General features: G+C 41.1%; 1 protein-coding gene across 5 annotated transcripts in view; it reads left to right on the forward strand.

The window, feature by feature from the left end:
* The window catches only part of pgs1 (phosphatidylglycerophosphate synthase 1), an 83,439-nt gene that overhangs the window by 20,106 nt on the left and 41,960 nt on the right, over nucleotides 1–21,373 (forward strand). For all 5 annotated transcript variants that reach the window (XR_013889179.1, XR_013889180.1, XM_080209509.1 and 2 more), the window contains 2 exons: nucleotides 20–198; nucleotides 10,872–11,399. Coding sequence is in view for 3 of the 5 variants with exons in the window: in XM_080209509.1 (XP_080065635.1) it covers nucleotides 20–198; nucleotides 10,872–11,399 (707 nt within the window). In the remaining 2 variants the exon portion in view is untranslated. The remainder of the gene's footprint in view (nucleotides 1–19; nucleotides 199–10,871; nucleotides 11,400–21,373) is intronic.

A 21,373-nucleotide genomic window follows, 5' to 3' on the forward strand; every position in this document is an offset into this window, starting at 1 on the left:
ATTTTTTTTTACTTTCTAGAGCAAATCTGAGTGACTCCTACTTTACGAATCGACAGGATCGTTATGTTTTACTCCGTGACTGCCATGAGATAGCTGATTTCTTTGATGAACTAGTTAATGCAGTCAGCGATGTTTCACTTCAGTTGCAGCAAAATGATATCACTGATGTGAAGCCAGGAATGGTTCACCCATTCACAGGTAGGATAAATGAATGATTTTTTTCAGGAACCACTCAGTTTGTGTCAGAGCCTGTACAGTCTTCATTCTCCCTCGGTATAGTTGATGTATTAGTGTCTTCGTTCTCCCTCTGTATAGTGGATGAATCAGTGCCTTCATTCTCCTTCTTCATAGTGGATGAATCAGTGTCTTCATTCTCCTTCTGTACAGTGGATGAATCAGTGTCTTCATTCTCCCTCTGTATAGTGGATGTATCAGTGTCTTCATTCTCCCTCTGTATAGTGGATGTATCAGTGTCTTCATTCTCCCTCTGTATAGTGGATGTATCAGTGTCTTCATTCTCCCTCTGTATAGTGGATGTATCAGTGTCTTCATTCTCCCTCTGTATTGTGGATGAATCAGTGTCTTCATTCTCTCTCTGTATAGTGGAAAATCAGTCTTCATTCTACTGGGTGAATCAGTGTCTTCACTCTCTGTATAGTGGATAAATCACTACATCCTCACTTTGTTGAAGTTTTGGGGCCATTGAAAATTAAAACACGTTCAGTCCTTCAATCAAGGCTCGCTTGCTCTATGTTCTACCCATCAAAGATTACCTTTGGATGGCGTTACCCATGATCCTTCTTTATCAATGTATTTGGCCTCACTATCTTTTCTGAGCTTGAATACAATTCCCACAACTCCAGTTAACCACTTTTGCTGGCTCCAGTTTTTGTTCTGAATTCTTGATCTTGCAATCTATTCATTTTTCAAGAGGAATTCTCATGTCTCCTGCATTGCCAGCAGCATAGTTTCCTTACCCATTTTCCCCTCAAGTGATCTTCCACTTTTACCCATTAGCTCCAATGGGACACAAGTCTCATGCATCCTTCCTGTGTCTGGGGTTGCTCCTTTAAAACTTGTTGTATAGAACTCGAGAAAAGTGGAACATCAAATGGATTATCCTTCTCCACCTCTGATCCCATAATCACTGGTCAACATGACCTTTAATGAATTTTTGGGGATATTTTTCACTATGGAGCTTCAGTTTCACAATTTAAAAACACTCCCTGTGGTTTGGCAGGGTGGGGGATAAAGGAGTGGTGAGCAGGACTGTGATGGGTGAAGGATAATGCAGGATGATGAATTCTTTCAGCATCTCTCTGCTATGACAGCAGGTCATAGGTGCAGGTTCTCCAGGTATCAGTTGCCTCCCTATCTATCAATTGTGTGGAGAATGGGTGATATGACCGCAAAATCATAATGCACCTGGTATTCCCAGGCAGTCATCCATCCAAGTACTAACCAAGCCTGATTCTGCTTAGCTTCCAAGATCAGGTGAGATTTCAGACAAGTATGGCTCTAGACGAAGAAGGTAGCTCCAAAAGTGCAGCACTCCCTCAATACTGGAATGAGACTTGAACCCACATTGTTGTGTATTGTGGTATTGACACAAGGAAATACAGAAGGTTAAAACTAATGGTGCTTTATTCACAATAGGCTGCTTCTTCATTCTGGCAGTGGTCCCCACTGGTGACCTGTGATGTCACTCCCGGTGCTGACATGCATTTGTTAATACACTGTGCACAGCAGCTCCAAAAACTCAATGTAAATACGTAACATTTTCTCCCACTTTAAATTGAACATTGCCAATAACTTCAAACAAGCGTAACATGAACAATAATCAATAAACAATAATCTGTGTGTTAGGTGGTTTAGAGGTCATCGCTCTAGGAACTGTTGATCATGAACCTCTGGCATTTCTTTGCATTAGTTGTAACCTCTGCCGTTTTTGTCTTTGCACGAAGGTCATCAGTGGTTGTTTTGACTAGCATCGAGTTTGTAACTGGAGGTTGAGTCTTGTTTGGTCTACAGGTGAAATGTTGCTTTCCTCAACAGTGTTCGTCAGTGTCAGGGTTTCGGGAAGGTCCAGGTCAGGACTTTGTTCGGTTGAATCCAGAGTTTCAGCAGCTTCCATTTCTGGTGGATTGGTTCTTCCCACTAACAGCCGGTCCACATTACCTCTGGTTTGGTTGGTATACAATACAGGTCCAGTCTGTGCAAGGATCATAGCAGGAATCCATTTCTGTCCTGCGGAGTAAATCCTGGCCACCACTCCTTGGTAGAAGAGACAATGTTTTGCTTTGTTTTCCCACTGTTTATCTGTCCTTGTTGTTTTATGGAACGATTTCTTTCATTTTGGAGGTTCCCACAAGTTGAATGCGGAGCGCAGTTGTCTCTTCTTCATTTTAGAGATTTTAGTTGTTGAATGAGCAATATTTCTATACATCAGTAGGAATTGAAGTCAACATGCACCCATTGTCAAACCTCTTCCGGTTGTTCCCGAGGATGCAATGATGTTAAGGGTAGCAGATTTCTTACTTTCACTCATGAGGAGCACATTCCAACTTCCTCTTCAATCTTGGGGTCTGATTCTGGACACCAGAAATAGCTCCCTGATATTTATTTCATGTGCACAATTCTGCAATGACCCTTGTACAGTTTGTTTAACACACGTCTTCTCGATAGTGACGGAATGATCGCTCTGAACCCCCAAAGAAGACATCCTGACTGTACAGACAGTCCAATCCTCTTGAGAATGGTTTCAAGTCAGGTTTTAGTTCTGAGGTCATACCTAGTAATTCCATGTCCGTTTCTTCAGAGAGGATCGGATTGCTCAGTGTATTTCTTCATTTATTCTGAAGTGATTGGTATACTGTGTACTTGTTCAGAGTAGAAGACACCTCCGCTCGAGTACTTTGATGAATGACTAGTAATTGTGAAAGTCCATCTACATTACAGTGGCGACTCCTTTGACTGTCGATAGTTGATGGTATAAGTATGTGCAGACAGTAGTGATACCCATCTCCATTCTACTTGCCACAAGTGACAAAATTCCTGTGTGTGGTACAAAATTGTCATTAATGGATGATGATCCATCAACAATGTGAACTTCTTTCTGCAAAAGAATTGGTGAAATCTCTACTCCAGAGATAATCCCTAAGGTGCTTCCATTTTGATTTGTGTGTAGTTACTTTCAGCTTTGCTCAATATTAGAGATACAAAGACAATGAGTCTTCCCTCACTCAGTGACGTGATGTGGGATACCACTGCTCCTACACAATAAGGAGATGCATCACACCAACTGTAAGGGTATAGTAGGATCGAAATGTGTAAGGACTTCAGATTTGAACAACGCTTCTTTTGTTTGCACAGAAGTGTTATTGCATTGATCTAACCACTTCTTGTTTTGGCAACTCAGATGATACAATGGTTTTAAAATAGTTGCAAAATTTGAAACAAATCTTACATAGGAATTCAACAATCCTAAGAAGGATCACAACTGGTTTATATTCTGAGATTTTGGTGCCTCTGATAGCCGTGCTCATCAAAGAAGATTTGTAGCATCACACACGTGTCCCACATACTCAACAGAGGGCTGGAAGAACTCTCACTTGTCCATGCAAACTCTCAGTCCATAGTCTTCTAAGTTCTGAAGAGTGGCATCCAAGTTCCGAAGATGTTCCTCTTCGTCTCTTCCAGTGACTAAGATGTCATCCTGATAGATGGACTCTGCTCAGGATCTGATCCATTCCTCTTTGAAACAGTGGTGGAGTTGATCCAATACCAAATGGTAATCTTTATGTCACACGATTGTTAGAAGTTCCTGTGATGATTTGTGCACATTCATTAGCGTGGATAGAGGACTGGTTGTCAAATAGGAGGCAGAGAGTGGGGGTCAATGGGTGCTATTCGGATTGGCGGATGGTGACTAGTGGAGTGTCCCAGGGGTCGGTGCTGGGGCCTCAGCTATTTACCATTTATATAGATGATCTGGAGGAGGGAACCGAGTGTAGGGTGTCGAAATTTGCTGATGACACCAAAATTGGTGGAAAGGCAAATTGTGCGGAGGGTGGTGAGAGTCTACAGAAGGATCTAGATAGGCTGGACGAATGGGCCAGGAAATGGCAAATGGAATTTAATGTTGGCAAGTGTGAGGTGGTCCACTTTGGTAGGAATAATGGTAGGAAGGATTATTACTTACGTGGAGAAAAACTGCAGCAGGCGACGGTGCAGAGGGACCTCGGGGTCCTTGTGCATGAGTCGCAAAAACCCAGCTTGCAGGTGCAGCAGGTGGTCAGGAAGGCGAATGGGATGCTGGCCTTCATAGCGAGGGGGATTGAATATAAGAGTAGGGAGGTCTTGCTGCGTCTGTATAGGGCATTGGTGAGGCCGCAGCTAGAGTACTGTGTGCAGTTTTGGGTGCCGTACTTACGCAAGGATATTTTGGCCTTGGAGGGAGTGCAGAGGAGGTTTACTAGGCTGATGCCGGAGTTGAGGGGGTTGAGCTATGAGGAGAGGCTGAATAAATTAGGCTTGTACTCGTTAGAGTTTAGAAGAATGAGGGGAGATCGCATTGCGACGTATAAGATGATGAATGGGATGGATAGGATAGAGGTGGAGAGACTCTTCCCGCTCAGAAAGGATAGTAGGACTGGGGGCACAGCCTCAAGATAAAGGGGGGGCGGTTTAGAACGGAGTTGAGGACGAACTTCTTCACTCAAAGGGTGGTGAATCTCTGGAATTCTCTGCCCGTTGAAGTGGTGGAGGCTACCTCGCTAAATATTTTTAAGACGCGGGTTGATGGGTTTTTGATAAGCGAGGGGATTAAGGGTTATGGGGAGAGGGCAGGAATGTGGAACTGAGCCACGACAGATCAGCCATGATCTTATTGAATGGCGGGGCAGGGTCGAAGGCCTAGTTGGCCTACTCCTGCTCCTATTTCTTATGTTCTTATGTATGCCTGGCTCAGGTTGATTTTGCTAAACTGTTGACCTCCTGTCAATCCAGCAAACCAGCATCAATGTGGTGTAAGGGATATTGTTTTGCTGCACAGCACTGGATTAAGGGTGACTTTGAAGTCTCTGCAAATCCATACGGAGCCATCCTTTCTAATAATTGGTACTACTGGTGTAGCCACTCACTAATGCTGACGGGTTCTAAGACTCCTGTCTTTACAAGTTGTTCCAAGTCAGCTTCCATTTTCGACCTGATAGCACAGGGTACCGACTGTGTGATCAAACATTTTGCTTGGCTTTTTAAATCTTCAATTTAACTGTGATGTCTTTCATACTCTTTACCCTTTTGCATAGCATGAATATTTCTCCTTTTATTCTGTTAACATGCTGTTTTGCGTTGCTGTTCTTATTTTGCTTGTAGCTTGCTTTTTCTTCCAGCAGGTGCTCTAAGTGACCTATTTTCTACAGCTTCTGTATGGTACATCCTTGTACCAGCATTCCCCTGCTGAATGGCCTGGCTTCGCACATTGGTTACGAGTTTTAAAACTCTTAAGATGTTGGCTGAATCGATGCCTGTGTATCCGAATATTCAAACTCATTTGCTAAGCTTCTTTCGCAGCCATCAAAATAGCAATTTCAATGGTGTTTATCAGTGTCTACTCTTGGCTATAAGCCAATTCTGTATGCCTCACTTCGTGGAGCAGACCAGTCTGTCCTGAATCTTATCATTTTGCACATCACCAAATTCTCAATACTCTGCACATCTTTTTGATATAGTTATAAATTATGCAATTGGTTCCTCCTCCTCTTGATTTTTTTTGTGGAGTCTGAAATAATCTGTAATCACAAAGGCTTTGATGAATAGTGTCCTTGCAGTATCTCTATGTTAGTTCACATGTTTTAATGCTGACTTCTTCACTTGCACTAAATTTCGAAGGAAATCGAATGTTTTTCCTCCAATCGTGCTTAGGAACTTGAGCACCCTAATATCTTCTGCAATTTTGCTTGCCTGCGCAAAATAGTCAAAATGTTCAACATAAGAACCCCATCACTCCACATTTTCATCAAAAGGTCCCACAGGGCCAAAACCTCCTGCCATTTTCTTTCTAACGGAGGTTCCTCGTATGCCAACTTGGCAATGTGTTTTCAGCAACTACCTTGCCTTTTCTCATTTAAACAAGGCAACAACCCGAGCATCAGCCTTTTTCAAAACACCCCGAGTTTTATAATTGCTCTGCAGAGGATCGTTACTCATGTCCACCTTGCCCATGAAGCACATGCAAAAGCCTTCCTTTTTTCCAACTTTTTACTATTATTTTTCTTCTCTGGGGTGACAAGTATTGATGATATTGATATTGATGATAGGAAGCATGGAGAGTTTAAACTAATGGTGCTTTATTTACCAGGTGTGTTCACTACAGGCTGCTGCTTCATAGAATCCCTACAGTACAGAAGGAAGCCATTCGGCCCATTGAGAATGTACCAACCACAATCCCACCCAGGCCCTATTTCTGTAACCCTCATTTACCCCACTAACCCCCCTGACACTAAGGGTCAATTTAGCATGGCCAGTCCACCTAACTCGCACATCTGTGGACAATGGGATGAAACCGGAGCCCCTGGAGGAATCCCACGCAGACATGGGGAGAATGTGCACATTCCACACACACACACACGCACGCACGGAATTGAACCTGGGTATCTGGCGTGTGAGGCCGTAGTGCTAACCACTGTGCCGCCCCTCATTATCAGCCATTCAACTCATTCTGCCAGTTTCCTGCACTAGCAACCTGTGATGTTACTCCTGTTGACAACATACACATATTAATAGGCAGTGCTTACTGCAGCCACTAAGACTCAATATAAATACAAACCAAAATTCTGACTCTGAAGTAAGAGTACAGCCACCGAGCTGACAGCTCACTGGGGTTGATGGGTATCAGCTGGTCACTAAGTAGTAGTTGATTGAGAAGAAGGAGTTATTGTTCTCAGTTATGATGGAGATATCAGAGACAGGCCCACAGTCAGTCAGGAGGTAGAAAATCCCAGAGACTATTGGCGCTTTACCTGAGGCTGAAAATGAGAAAGTAATAATATCATTTAAATATTAATTTTAAAAGTTTAAATGGATGTCAGACAAAATAAACAACATCTTCTGTAGATTATTTATTTCCTTGTGGTGATAGCCCTGACAGTTTGCATGTGAGACACAGATCCTTAGCTCCACAGTGACATCCTGTGGCCAAGGCATGTAGGCCAACAGTAACTTTTCCCAACACTCTTCTTGCTGAGTCAGTTGATTTAACATTGAAAACCTATAATGCATTGTGACATCCTGCAAGGAACGTAATACAAAACTGATAAATAGGTTGACATTGACATTTTCAATTTATTTTTGAGATGAAATGTTCTGTCGCGTGTTCAGTTTTCAGTAAACAAATATTTAGGAGAAATCTTGTGCTTTGAGTGTTACATTACAATTATTTTGTTGAGGAAATATTTAACTTGACACTGCTATAATTTGAGGCATTAATTTTTTTATACGTTTCAAGTTTCCTTTTCTCAATAGGCTCGTTTTTGAAATGCCATTAGAGCATGGCAGCATCTCTGATTTTTTTTAAACTAGTCGTGGGACAAAAACTGTGACTAAACTGTGATATGTAAATAATACATTTGAAGAATGGTTTCTGGCAATTGCTTCTCTAAAAGATGTTTCACTGAAGCAAAACTGCCCAGTAAATAAAGCTGTCACTTCAAATACAGGAAAGTGGATTTTCCACCGTATTGATTTGTGAATATTCGTAATGTCTTAGTCATAGGGCTATTGCCAGAATGTTTAAGAACTGTTCATTGCAGTCCATTGACTACTAGCTGAACACATTATCCTTACTAATGTTGACTATAGCGACTTCATTGGAATTGAGTATGGCCACATGGGCATCAACCCTGAGACATTTGTTCGTGCAATTTATGTTATCAGGGCCTTGTTTTAACAGGAGCTGCATGATCCTTATTCATAAATGAGCATTAATGGTTTAGCTGTGAGCCCAGACTGTATTACAAATATGATTTCCTGCACTTGGTTCATGTGATCTTCATTTTTATTAAATTACGGTAAATGAAAATTCCAGTTAAAACTAGTTACCTCATGCTTAAAACTGGCATGAAATTGGGGATGTGATTCTGGAAGGACATAGTTCCTCAAATTAGGATTTTAACTTCAGTTGAAACAGTGCATGTATTTGTAATGGTGCGTGTATGTGAGTGTGGTGTGTGTGTTTGCGTGTGCGTGCGTGTACTTCTGGTAAAATTGTTTAAATTATTTAGCAACTGCAGTGGGGCAATATATTTTTGAGTGTAAAGCATTAAGGAAGTTGATGGCATCAACATTTCATCTGTCAATTACCATTTCTTGTCTGCTCTGCATCTTTATTGAATGTGTCAACTTTTAGATGCTGTTTGCACCTCTACCAGTATTTTACAATGAGGATATTTAACACAGAAAATTCTACGCCATCTTATATGGGCTAATGTTCATTCTAATTATACTTGCCTACACTTGGGATATGGACATCACCACCAAAAATGTATTGATTACCAGAACATTTGGATAATTTGTTTGATTACTCCAATTTTAAATTTTGGTGTGACAAATTATTACAAAGGTTTACTGACAGTGGTATAACAATGTTGACATTTATTACAAGTTCAGGAGTAGCTCAAAACTAACTGATCTCTTGTTGGCTATCTCACCCTACCTTAAATTAATCCCATCCTATCTCTCTGCAATAACTATTGGTGGTCACTCATTGAGGTGATTAGTCAAAATAAACCATAGGAGCAGGAGTAGGTCACTTCTCCTGTTCAAGCCTGTTCTGCCATTCAGTGAGATTGCGGCTGATCTGCAGTTGAACCCCATGGGTCTCTTCACTATGTCTCCTGACACAGTTGGTTAATAATCTCTTTTAAATTCACAATTAATCTAGCATTATTTGCCATTTGCAAAAAAGAGTTCCAAACTTCCTATCTGCTGTTGTGCTGTAGAAGTTGTTATCACTGATTTCTTATGAACTAACCACTGAAGACTCAGAACAGATTATGATCACTTTATGTTTCAAGTATATGTAGAGGGAGCACTACTTCAGAGAGGTTTCTGAGCAGACCCTGATGTTTACATGAAGGTTGCATATATTTATATCATGCTTCGCAATGGACATTGTTTAAATTTTGATCTAACAATACAGATAAGTTTCAGCAAAACAGGCACATCTTGTACTTGTTTTCATTGCAGAGGCTGCTAACTTATCTTGGTATTTTATCCTCTGTATCTAACACAGTTTTGCTGTCTGGCTCGAAAACTTGTTATTGCTAACAAGGTCAGTTTTTACAGTTCTTGCAGTCTGTACAAAGGTGCTAACCTTTGTAACAGAGGAGAAGCTGGTTTTCTGTAACAAAGGAATTTGTAACCACTTTTCCAATTTTCTATGTATTCTTGAACCTCAATATGCAATCATGTTAAATCCTCAACCTTTGTCATTTTTGTTCCCTCATCCCCAACTGAAGTGTTTTCTAATTCACTCTTAAGAGGTCTAAAGCTCATTTTTAGACTAAACCCTCAGACCCAGATTTCCTAACCAGTGTTTCTCTCTCTCCCCTATCTGTGGCTGAGTTACATGGAGCGAGTCATTGCCATATAATGGCACAGTCATAAATAGTGGTCTGTTTCAGAGATAGTTTTGAGGTCAGTAACACCGATCATTCCATCACTGTTTTCTAATTCTCTTTTATTCAGTAGTTCACCATACGATAGTGTAACTTGGGCAGGGATTAGGGTGTGACCTGATTGTTATATGAGTTAAGTTCTGTGATTTTTGTTCTTTTACCCTCAAGTAAACTTTAATGTTCTTTAGGAAGGCAGACCTACCTTAATGAGATAAAAGTGGGTGCTGTTGGTAGTTGTTAACTGAACATTTTGTACTAATTTGCAACTAAATATCATTGTTCTTGTTTTTCCCCTTGTGACATATAGTTTTTTTTGCTTGACTTTTTATTTCAATATGAACATGAAACTTCCTATAACCCAAGTCTTCAGCTTGTTAGACACTTTTGGCCACAATACCATCTTTCTTAGCCAGCCTCAAGATGCAGTCGTCTGATTCACCTGTCCTATGGATAGCTCCATAGATAGCATAGGTATTATGCTGGTCATTAAATCTTCCTGTTACTTTGTCAACATCAGCGAGGTTGATTTGAATGGACGCATGATCCTTGGCACCAACAACAAACTCATGTTTTGAGCTGGCTAAAATACATTCACTCTTCCGGGGCTGCATTTTCCTCTAGATTCGCATCAGCTATTTAAGTTTGTTTTCTTAAAGGAGACTCAATCACTTGGCAGTCTTAGTTGGAACTAACTATAAATATATTTTGTTCTATTTCTTAAAAACAGGAATTTGAGGACTCGTCCTTCTTCCCGTTGCCTCCCTGTCCATAGCTTGATCAGTAACCTTTCTATTAATCTGACTTACACTTGACTGGCTGGAGGCCCAATATGTCCACCTCCTGTATCCATGAATTTTCTCTAACACACATGAACACTCTCTGAATATGTATGAAACAAGATAATGATGCCCTATTACTCATAATTGTTCAGGACAAGTAGATATTTTCCCACATTATCCTCCACCTGACAAATTTGCGCCCACTCATTTAACCTATCCATGTCCCTCCACAGATTCCTTTTGTCATCTTCACAGCTTATCTTCTGACCTATCATTGTGTCATCAAAATCTTTAGTAACTATGCATTTGATCCCCTTCTCTAAGTCTTTGATATAAATTTCGAGTAGTTAAACCAAAAGTTGTCTCGATCACGGAAGCAGCATTGGTTAAATGCACTGTTGAAATTGTTTTCCAGGTAGTCGAGCAGAATTCTGTGCGGCAGCAAATAAGAGGATCATGGCCGTGGTGAATGAAGCAAGAAACAAGCAGCACTGCAGAAACCGACTCAAAGACTTGTTTGAAGATAGTTCTGAAGAAGAGTTGCTTGTGCCCAGTGACATTGGTGGAGCTGAGAAATGCATAGATACATGGATCTACCCCATAATACAAATGAGGCCATTTGAAATTAGAATAGATGAGCAAGTGACTGAAACATTAATGATTGAAGCTGAGGCAAATTCTAAGATGTATTTGACTTCAGGCTATTTCAACCTCACTCAAGCCTATATGAACCTTATTTTGGGCACCAGTACAGATTACCAGATATTACTAGCCTCACCAGAGGTGAATGGCTTCTTTGGTGCTAAGGGTGTGGCCGGAGCCATTCCTTCTGCTTATGTTTACATTGCCAGACAGTTTTACAGTAGAGTGTACCAGAGTGGGCTGCAGGATAGAATAAGACTACACGAGTACTTCAGAAAAGGCTGGACCTTTCATGCAAAAGGTAGGTGGGCTTTTTTTGAACAGCAATAAAACATTGTAAATCTGGATTTTAAAGAAATATATATATATTTTTTGTACGTTTGAGTTGATTATTTGTCCCTCTGTTTTCCATGTGAAACCTTCCCAGATTTCACTGAGTTCACTCTAACTTACTAAAGGACTGAACCATGGGATTGGGAGGCTGAAGGTTGAATTGTTAAATGTTTTTAATTATTGTGACCATCGACTGCACTTATTGTACCCTTTCTGTGAAAATTACCTCATGGAATTACCTCATTGTGCCTGGAACTCGCTGCTGGGGGAAGTAGTGGAAACAGATACGATAGTGACTTTTAAGGGGCATCTTGACAAATACATGAATAGGATGGGAATAGAGGGATATGGTACCCAGAAGGGTAAGGAGTTTTAGTTAAGCTGGACAGCATGGTTGGTTCAGGCTTGGAGGGCCAGAGGGCCGGTTCCTGTGCTGTAATTTTCTTTGTTCTTTGTTCTAAAACTACAAAGGGAAATTTTACCAAGTACCAAGGAAAACAGAGTTCACTTTATGCTCCAGTTGAGTATTTAACGTGTGCCTCTTGTAGTTGGACATTTATACTCTTATCTGACTAGACAATAATTCACTACGTTGACAGATGTGGGCTCAAGCCCCACTCCAGGACTTGATTATGTTATATAGGTTTGCAGTTCAGTATTGCATTGAGGGAGTGCTACATTGTCAAAGTTGCTCTTCAGACAAGTTGTTAAATTGAAGTTTTTTCTTGAAGAGCAGGAAATGCTCTCTGTATCCCAGCTAACTTCCTCTTAGAACAAGGACTGCATTAAAAAAAATGATAATTTAGCTCTGCTGCTTTTGGGATGTTGCTCATGCAGAATGGAGATGTAACAACAGCCATTGCACTCCATACATAATTCAGCATTGAAGGGTTTTGAGATGTAGTAATATGTAGACAGTCTAACATTGTTCTGTGAAAATGACATTACAGAATGTATATGTTTTTGGCACTCATTTTCAACTGATTAGATTAAGGTGATGACAACCTGATTATACTATTGGTATACTAATAGTATATAATGTTACATGTTGGTTAGTGAAGGGATTAAATGACTAGCCCTTGACCACATTATAATAGGTTAGTGTCTGTCATTACATAGTTTCTGTGGTATAATTATAGGATTCCACTCAGTGGTGTTTTTCCACAAGTGCTTCAAGTGCACGTGTCCAACCTTCACAAGTGGACTTTACTCTTGATAATAAATGGCTGGGCACAAATTGATAATTTGCTTCATTCACAGCCAGTAAGTGCATTTGGTGTAATGTTCAAAACTAATTCCAGTGGCATAGCTCAGTATCAGCTCTTTTCAGAAACATGGGGTGGTGTGAGCAGTAGGAAATAAGGCATGGGATTACGTGCCATCCCTCCCGTGGCCTGATTCACTTGCTTTTTTAGCATGAGCATTTTTTTCCTTCTGTTGCAAGAAAATAACCACCACCTGCATTTTTTCAGCATCTTGCTCCAGGCCCCATGTTGTGTGTCACAACCTCCTGTTCAGAATTTGAGGCCTATGTTGCCTATTGTGTTGTCAGCTGGGGTGAAGGGATGAAAAGGTTCCTCCCTCCAGTGTTTTATCACTGACCTTTTCCTTGGGGTGAGGTAATTGAAGAGAAAAATGTCTTGTATTTGTTCTCAAGGAACTGTTAGAAGCCTGGCTGATGGGCCCGGGACAAAACAAGTGTCTGTTACATTAGTTCTGAATTCTACAAACTGGAATAAAAACAGAAAGTGCAGGATATTCTCAACAGTCACATAGTATATATAGAAAGAGAAACAGTGTTAGCATTTCAGGTGTTTAACGTTTCATTTTATTAGAAAAAGTCAGAAATGTAATAGCCTTTAAACAAGTGAAGGCGGGGCTTGGGCGGCAGTGGGTGGGTGGGGAAGAAGAATAAAAGGAAAAGTTTGTGATAGTGTGGATGGCGGAAGAGACTAAATGACTGAAAGATTTCATGGTGCGAGAGATGCTGTCAAAGGGAGTGCCACTCTCTACATTTTGCTTATCTTTATCACTTACTCTTTTTTACTTAATGCTTTGACATTGCTGTACTATTAATAACCCTAGCTTTATTTTTGAAATTCACTTCACTGTTATGCCAAACCTTACTTTCTAAAATTTTCTCATCAACCCCTTGAGTAAAAAAGATTGTTGAATGTTATTCTCCCACCTCCCCAAGTGAAAAGATTAGACAAGCCCATGCTTGATGCATGCACTTGTAATGGGACCTTCCTGGCCAAGTGATTTATAAGTAAATAGGCTAGGTTTAGAAATTTGCATTGGGAGATACATAGGGACTTATATTATCCAGCTGTTGAATGTCAAATGAAATATCAAAGCAGAGTGAGAAAGAATTTGAGAGGTTGTGCGGTATGCCTTCATTAAGGTTGATATTATTGAAGTTTTATTGTTAAACATCTATATGATAGCATTGCCTGGAAGATGTTTATTTGTGGATTTGATCAAGTACTGAGTCTTTTGTGGAGAATGTTTTGTAAGACTAATTTTAAATGTAACTGCAATCTAACGTGTTTAAGTTTTTTTTTGTTAATAAGTCTTCTAATTTTAATTTTTTAAATCTCCAAAGAGTTACTGGACTTCTTTCGGCTGAAGTCAGTACTTTTCTTCTCGTTTTCAGGATACAAAAATAAGAATTATGGCCTGTAAGCCAAACTTTCCTCTATTGCTGAGCAATTAACATCTGCTGCGGTCATAGCACTTTGCTGGAGCATAAACATGGTCGTTAAGGGCCATGTGATTGCAAGTTGCCTAAAGGGCTGGAAACATCCAGAAGTAATTATAGGTCAAAGCTCATACCTCTCATTATGTGGACCCATTACTATCAATGAAACAAAGGAGTAGCAAATGGCCTGACTCCCCAGCTTGAATTTGTAACAAAGAGAGAGTTGAAACTCTCATACCTGCCAAGACACTTAATAACACTATTGATCTCCTGAAGTGAACAATGGATTTTGGGGGAATTCACAAATGCCAATGTCGGAGGACCACGGGGATTCTTGAGCTTACTCCAACTGCCTCTCCAATCACAAGGAGGAAATCTATTGAGAGCTACATTTTTTTCACTGGTGTTGGTGTTGATTTATTCATATGGAATTGGGGGATTAGAGACTTCTCATCTGCACCCCCACCCTTCCAGCAGCAGGCAAGGTGCTTTCCCTGAAATACCGGCACCTGTTCCAGATCATTCTAACTGACACCTGGCAGCCTTGTGTATTAAACTTGATTCTCCAGTGAAGGAGGTGCTGTGTGTTGGTTTAATGTTTATCATGTTGCTTATCTTCTGATTTAAAAAGTATTTGACATCTGGGGTGATGCGACAAAAACAGTTGTTTCTGATTTCTGTTGGGAGATGGTGGTGCTCTGAGAATCTTAATTGACTAACAGTTGCACCAAGGAAATTATATTCAGTTTTTTCTAGTACAGAACTTGAGTTTTGCTGTCTTAAACGCATCAGGACAGATTCGCAAGAATACCAGTTGTGACGGGAGCAGCAATTTATACTGAATGAGAATGCAGATTGGTTAGCAAGTGGACTCTGGTAGAGGTATTGCCATGGAGAATGCACCAAGGAAGAGTTAACTGCCAAGCTTTGTAAATTCAAACGGGCGGTTGAGTCTGATTGGTCAAGGTTTTGCCGTGGGAAATGAAGCAAATTTTCTTTCCCCCAAGTTTTTGTTTAGTTGAAAAAGGCACAATGCGTGCGCACACTCCTTCTTTCTGCAAACCGTACCAGATTGACAAATGTGAAAAGTGGTATATTCATTTCAGTGTAATGCTGGGTATTTGGCAATCATGACTTGGAAGAGGGAGTACGTGGTGTGATCAGCAAGTTTGCAGATGATACAAAGATGGCTGGACTTGCTAATAGTGAGGAGCAGTGTCAGGCACTACAGCAGGCTATAGATAGGCTGGTATATTGGGCAGAGAAATGGCAGATGGAATTTAATCCAGATAAATGCGAGGGGATGCATTTTGGAAGAAATAATGTAGGGGGGACTTACACGATAAATGATAGGCCTATTAAGAGTATAGAAACGCAGAGGGACCTGGGGGTGCAAGTACACAAGTCCTTGAAGGTGGCAGTACAGGTGGAGAAGGTGGCGAAGAAGGCCTATGGTATGCTTGCCTTTATAGGGAGGAGTATAGAGTATAAAAGCTAATGTTGCAGTTGTATAGAATGTTGGTTCGCCCGCATTTGGAGTACTGCAGCCAGTTCTGGTCGCCTTACTACCGGAAGGATGTGGGGACCCTGGAGAAAATGCAGAAGAGGTTTACCAGGATGCTGCCTGGTGTGGAAGGACTGAGCTATGAGGAGAGATTGGGCAAATTGGGGCTGATCTCCTTAGAAAGGCGGAGAATGAGGGGAGATCTAATGGAGGTGTATAAGATTACATAAGAACATAAGAAATAGGAGCAGGAGTAGGCCATCTAGCCCTTCGAGCCTGCCCTGCCATTCAATAAGATCATGGCTGACCTGTCGCTGCTCAGTTCCACTTTCCCGCTTTCTCCCCATAACCCTTAATCCCCTCTCTTATCAAAAACCCATCAACCCGCGTCTTAAAAATATTTAGCGAGGCAGCCTCCACCACTTCAACGGGCAGAGAATTCCAGAGATTCACCACCCTTTGAGTGAAGAAGTTCCTCCTCAACTCCGTTCTAAACCGCCCCCCTTTTATCTTGAGGCTGTGCCCCCTAGTCCTACTGTCTTTTTTGAGCGGGAAGAGTCTCTCCACCTCTATCCTGTCTATCCCATTCATCATCTTATACGTCTCAATGAGATTTCCCCTCATTCTTCTAAACTCTAACGAGTACAAACCCAGTTTATTCAGCCTCTCCTCATAGCTCAACCCCCTCAACTCCGGTATCAGCCTAGTAAACCTCCTCTGCACTCCCTCCAAGGCCAAAATATCTTTGCGCAGGTGCGGTGCCCAAAACTGCACACAGTACTCCAGCAGGGTGTCGAAATTTGCTGATGACACCAAGATTGGGGGAAAGGCAAATTGTGCGGAGGGTGTGGAGAGTCTGCAGAAGGATCTAGATAGGCTGGGTGAATGGGCCAGGAAATGGCAAATGGAATTTAATGTTGGCAAGTGTGAGGTGGTCCACTTTGGTAGGAAGAATGGTAGGAAGGACTATTACTTACGTGGCGAAAAACTGCAGCAGGCGACGGTGCAGAGGGACCTCGGGGTCCTTGTGCATGAGTCGCAAAAACCCAGCTTGCAGGTGCAGCAGGTGGTCAGGAAGGCGAATGGGATGCTGGCCTTCATAGCGAGGGGGATTGAATATAAAAGTAGGGAGGTCTTGCTGCAGCTGTATAGGGCATTAGATAGAGTGAACAGAGGTAAGCTTTTTCCTAGGTTGGACACAAAAATTACGAGGGGCCATGGGGTTAGGGTGAGGGGGGCGAGGTATAATTCGGATGTTAGAGGGAGGTTTTTCACACAGGGAATGCACTGCCAAGTAGGGTGGTGGAGGCAGGCACGCTAGAGTTGTTTAAGGCTTACATAGATAGGCACACGAGCGGACTAGAGATGGAGGGATACAGGAGACTGTTCTAAATAAAGATCAAGAGTCTTGGGACGTCCCTGGGAATCAATTGATTCCTACGGACCTTCCAACATATTTCATGGCTCACTTGTCTTTCTTCTGAGCTCCTGGGGATTCTGTAAATGTCTGTCTAAGTTTTGCATGTTTATTGATGTCTTTTCTTTTACTTCACAGGTGATTCAGTCCACCTTGTTGTCCAACAAGGGGCATACATGCGGTGGGTTGTGCGAGCGCTGCTCTTAGATGTTGCTTCGAGAGTTGCCTAGTGCTTCACGTCGTTAGTGTACGCTTAAACTGAACCATCTGACAGGCAACACGACAGCTTAGTGACTATCACTGTTTGCTGTGCAGATACATGGACTTGGGCCAGTGTCTGCGGGAGTTTGCACATTCTCCCCGTGATTGCGTGGGTTTTCTCCGGGTGCTCCGGTTTCCTCCCACACCCCAAAAACATGCTCTTAGGCTGATTGGTGTAACAAATTGTCCCTAAATTAGTCTTCCCTCAGTCTTCCCCAATAGGCGTAGACAAAGGTCATAGGTAGAGGAGGGCGCTCATAATGTTAAAATGGCGGCGCGGGCTCGTTGCGCCAAAGGGTCTGTTTCCCGTGCTGTGTTGTTCTTTGTCCTTTGTTCTATATCAAACAGCATGTCCCCTTGGCTGTTCACAACAGGGAAAACTACTGACTGTACCAAACCAGCTCATGCTTTCAAAACCCAAAACATAGGGCATGATCTTACGACCTTGTCCCATCTGTTGTTCAACAAGGCAAAGTGGTGAGATTGTGTGAGAGGTGAAAAATCAGGGTTGTGCCCATTTTCTCACCTCACACAATCTTACCGGCCCCGTTTTGCTGGTGAAAATGGCTTCGCGCTGAGAAAGGGTGATCAGTTTATGTTTTGTTGGACTTCAAGATGTTCATTAATCATCCCAGGGTGGGCTCATATTTACAATCTGAAATATTACTTATGATATTGTTAGGAAAACAGTCAATTGTTCCTTAGAACTGTCGTTGTATTTCTTTGGATTTTAGGATGTTTGTATGCTCCATCTGCTTAGACCTGGAGCACAGCCAGACTAAGTTTGAAAGCTCCCACTTCACACAAGATGCTGTTAATTTTTGGGGGCTTGCACGGGCCTGGAATTTACTCCATATATTGAGTGAGGGGTCTGTACCTAAAACTGAACTAGCAAGTCCAATTTTACACAGTTGTACATGCAACAGATTATTTTCTTCACTCCCAGTGCTCTGAAATCGAACCTTCAAAAATAATCAGGGCACTTCCAAAACAGAGCAACCAAAGGTAGCTTCGTTTTCCAGAATAGGGAAGGAACTCCTCTGACCTGTAACTGCAGCTCTTCCTGTTTGAAAAGTGGAAAATTATGGATGTCCAGACAGTGTCATTGCTGTTCTTGACGAAAGCACATTCACAAAGGGAGATGTTGATGCTGCAAACATCTAGAGAGAGCTGATGGGAAATGCAAATATTGTTTGGCCTCAGGCACTTTGTGTACTTTTCACTCATGCTGGCACTGTTTCAAGTGGCACCCAGAGTAATGAGTGATTACTGCCTTACTTACTGCATGTACTTGAGTAGCTTATAGTTACTTGTAATTCTAAAATTGAATAAACGCTTCTTCTGCCAAAGAACAATGGTCCTTGTAAATTATTGAGCTATTAAGAACTTTAAGTACTGAAGAAAATTCAAACTATGGTAAGTGTTGGTTGAGGAAGTTTTTAATATCGAGTTTTTTGGTAGTTGACTTGTATCAGGAGGTGGATTTCAATATCTCTTTGTGCCGACTCAGTAAAAGTGGAATTCCCAAGATGCTTTATGAAAAGGTGTAGAATTCTCTCAGTGGTTTATGAAAAGATTTAGGGAGAGAGATTTTATGGTTTTCCCAGCTTAATTTAAGCTTGGAGATTAACTACATAGTTATGCCAAGCTTTTTGATATTTTATATGTAACAATATTTTTTCAATATTAAGTGAGACAGTTTATAAATTGCAAGTAGATATTTACTTGAATTAGTAATTCATTTTCTAAACTAAATATTGTGATTTATTATTGAGGATAACCTTTTATCATAGAATCAAAGAATCCTACAGTACAGAAGGAGGCCATTTGGCCCATTGGGTCTGCACTGACCACAATCCCACTCAGGCCCTATCCCCATAACCCCATGTATTTACCCTGTCAATCCCCCTGAAGGGGCAATTTATCATGGCCAATCCACCTAACCTGCAGATCTTTTTATGTTGAATACGTTTTGAAACCTGCTTAATGTAACAGCATTTTCTGGTTAATATGTCCTCTCTTGAATATTCAATTTTTTTAATATAGATTTTAGCTTTCTAATGTTTCAGGTCAAAACCTTCAGGATTATGCACACAATGTGCTATGGTTTTTAATTTTCATTCTTTTAATGTTCAGAAGTGCATCTTTCCAGTAGTGTTTTAAATTTTCCAAATAATTTGAAGATGTTTTTCTTAAAATTATTTTATTCAATGAATATCACAAAGTTTAGTTCTAAATATCGTCCTGTTGGAAAATTCCCCAATTTAGTTGTAGCCTTGCATAACATAAAATATACATTTTCTATATATAGCTTTATATTTACAAATTGTAATTTTTTTATAGCTAACTTTTCAGTTAGTGTTATGGTTTACACATTATTGCTGTTCTACACTTGAATACTTTTCTATGTTGCTAGAGGGTAGTCCAGATGTTTTAAATGTTTGCATTCTTAGATGTTTTCTGAGAGTTGCTTTTTGCTTCCTGTAGCTTCCAGAAATAGCAGAAAGTTATTTCAGCTCTGAAACACACTGACATTTTGTAATTTTAGTAATAGGATTCGTACTTGAAGACATAGTCTAGTATCCAGTAAATATCTTTAATCCATGAATTTTATTTTTAGGATCCTAAATGCCAAGGTTATAATTATGGGACTGCATGACAGTGAAATGCATTGAGTTGAGGTGTGTGTTGTTGAAAGAAAAAAAAATGAACATTGTAGGCTTTATATAGAGTGTAATCCTAAGAGTGGAGTTTGTTTTTAGAGTGCTTTATTTTCCCTCAACTGAGATATTCATAGAATTACTACAGTGCAGAAGGAGGCCATTCAGCCTATTGAGTCTGCACCAACCACAATTCCACCCAGGCCCTATTCCCATATCCCCACATATTTACCCTGCTAGTCCCCCGATACTAGGATCAATGTAGCATGGCTAATCAACCTAAACCACACTTTTGAACTGTGGGAAGAAACCAGAGCTCCTAGAGAAAACCCACACAGACATGGGGAGAATGTGTAACCTAGACAGACACAGATCTGAGGCTGGAATTGAACCAGTCTCTGGCATTGTGAGGCAGAAGTGCTGCCCCGCGTATTTTGACATTATGCAAACTTAATGATGAAGAAGGAGGGGAGAACTCTAGAAGTACTATGAGAATTCAGCATGTGCCCATTGAATTGGCATCTCTTCCGCCATCTTATACATTCACTTCCTCCACTATCAATGTGCAGTGGCAGTAGTGTGTACCACCTCCAAAATACACTGCAGCAACTCACCAAGCCTTCAACAGCACATCCAAACCAGCAACTGCAATCGCAAAGGAAGGACATGAGCAACAGACATGTGGGAATGTCACCACTTGCAAGCATCTCACCAAGCTACGCACCATCTTCACTTGGAATTGCATTCCCTATCACTGGCTCAAATTCTGGAGCTCCCTTCTGAATGGCCCTATTGGGTGTACCTGCATCAGGGAGACTGCAGCGGTTGAAGAAGTAGCTTGACATCGCCTCAAGGGCAATTAGGGACGAGCAACAAATGCTGGCCTAGTCAACAATACCCACACCCATGAAAATACTTAAAAACAGTTTTTAAAAAAAAAACCTGCAAAACAAACCTGAGTGGAGTAACTAATGTACTGAAGCTTATTAAAAGCTTGGAAAGTCTGAAATTTGCTGGCAGCAAATGAATGGCAGGAAATGTTTCTGTTTTTCAGGACACATTAGCAGGAAAATATTCGCAAACACAATACCAATGGCCACCAAAAATAGTGCTGTCATAATAACAACCCCAAGTTTGTATTTACATTGCACTTTTAATATAATCAGATGTCCCAATATGCCTCACAATCAAATATAAATTCACACCAAGTGAGACATTAGTGACAGGATGTTGGTTTTAGGAATGTCTTGAAGGTGAAGGAGGCTAATTGTAGAGCCTATGCAGTTACTGAGGGGTGGGGGGGAGTTATTGGGCTTGGGGTGCCCTGGGGGTGGAATGAGAAGGGGGCTGGAGGGAAAAGGAAGCTTGCTGTTACTGATAGTGGGCTGTTTTGAATCAG

Source organism: Carcharhinus amblyrhynchos, chromosome 21 (assembly GCF_965287045.1).
Source record: "Carcharhinus amblyrhynchos chromosome 21, sCarAmb.v2.hapA, whole genome shotgun sequence".
Lineage (NCBI taxonomy): Eukaryota > Metazoa > Chordata > Chondrichthyes > Carcharhiniformes > Carcharhinidae > Carcharhinus > Carcharhinus amblyrhynchos.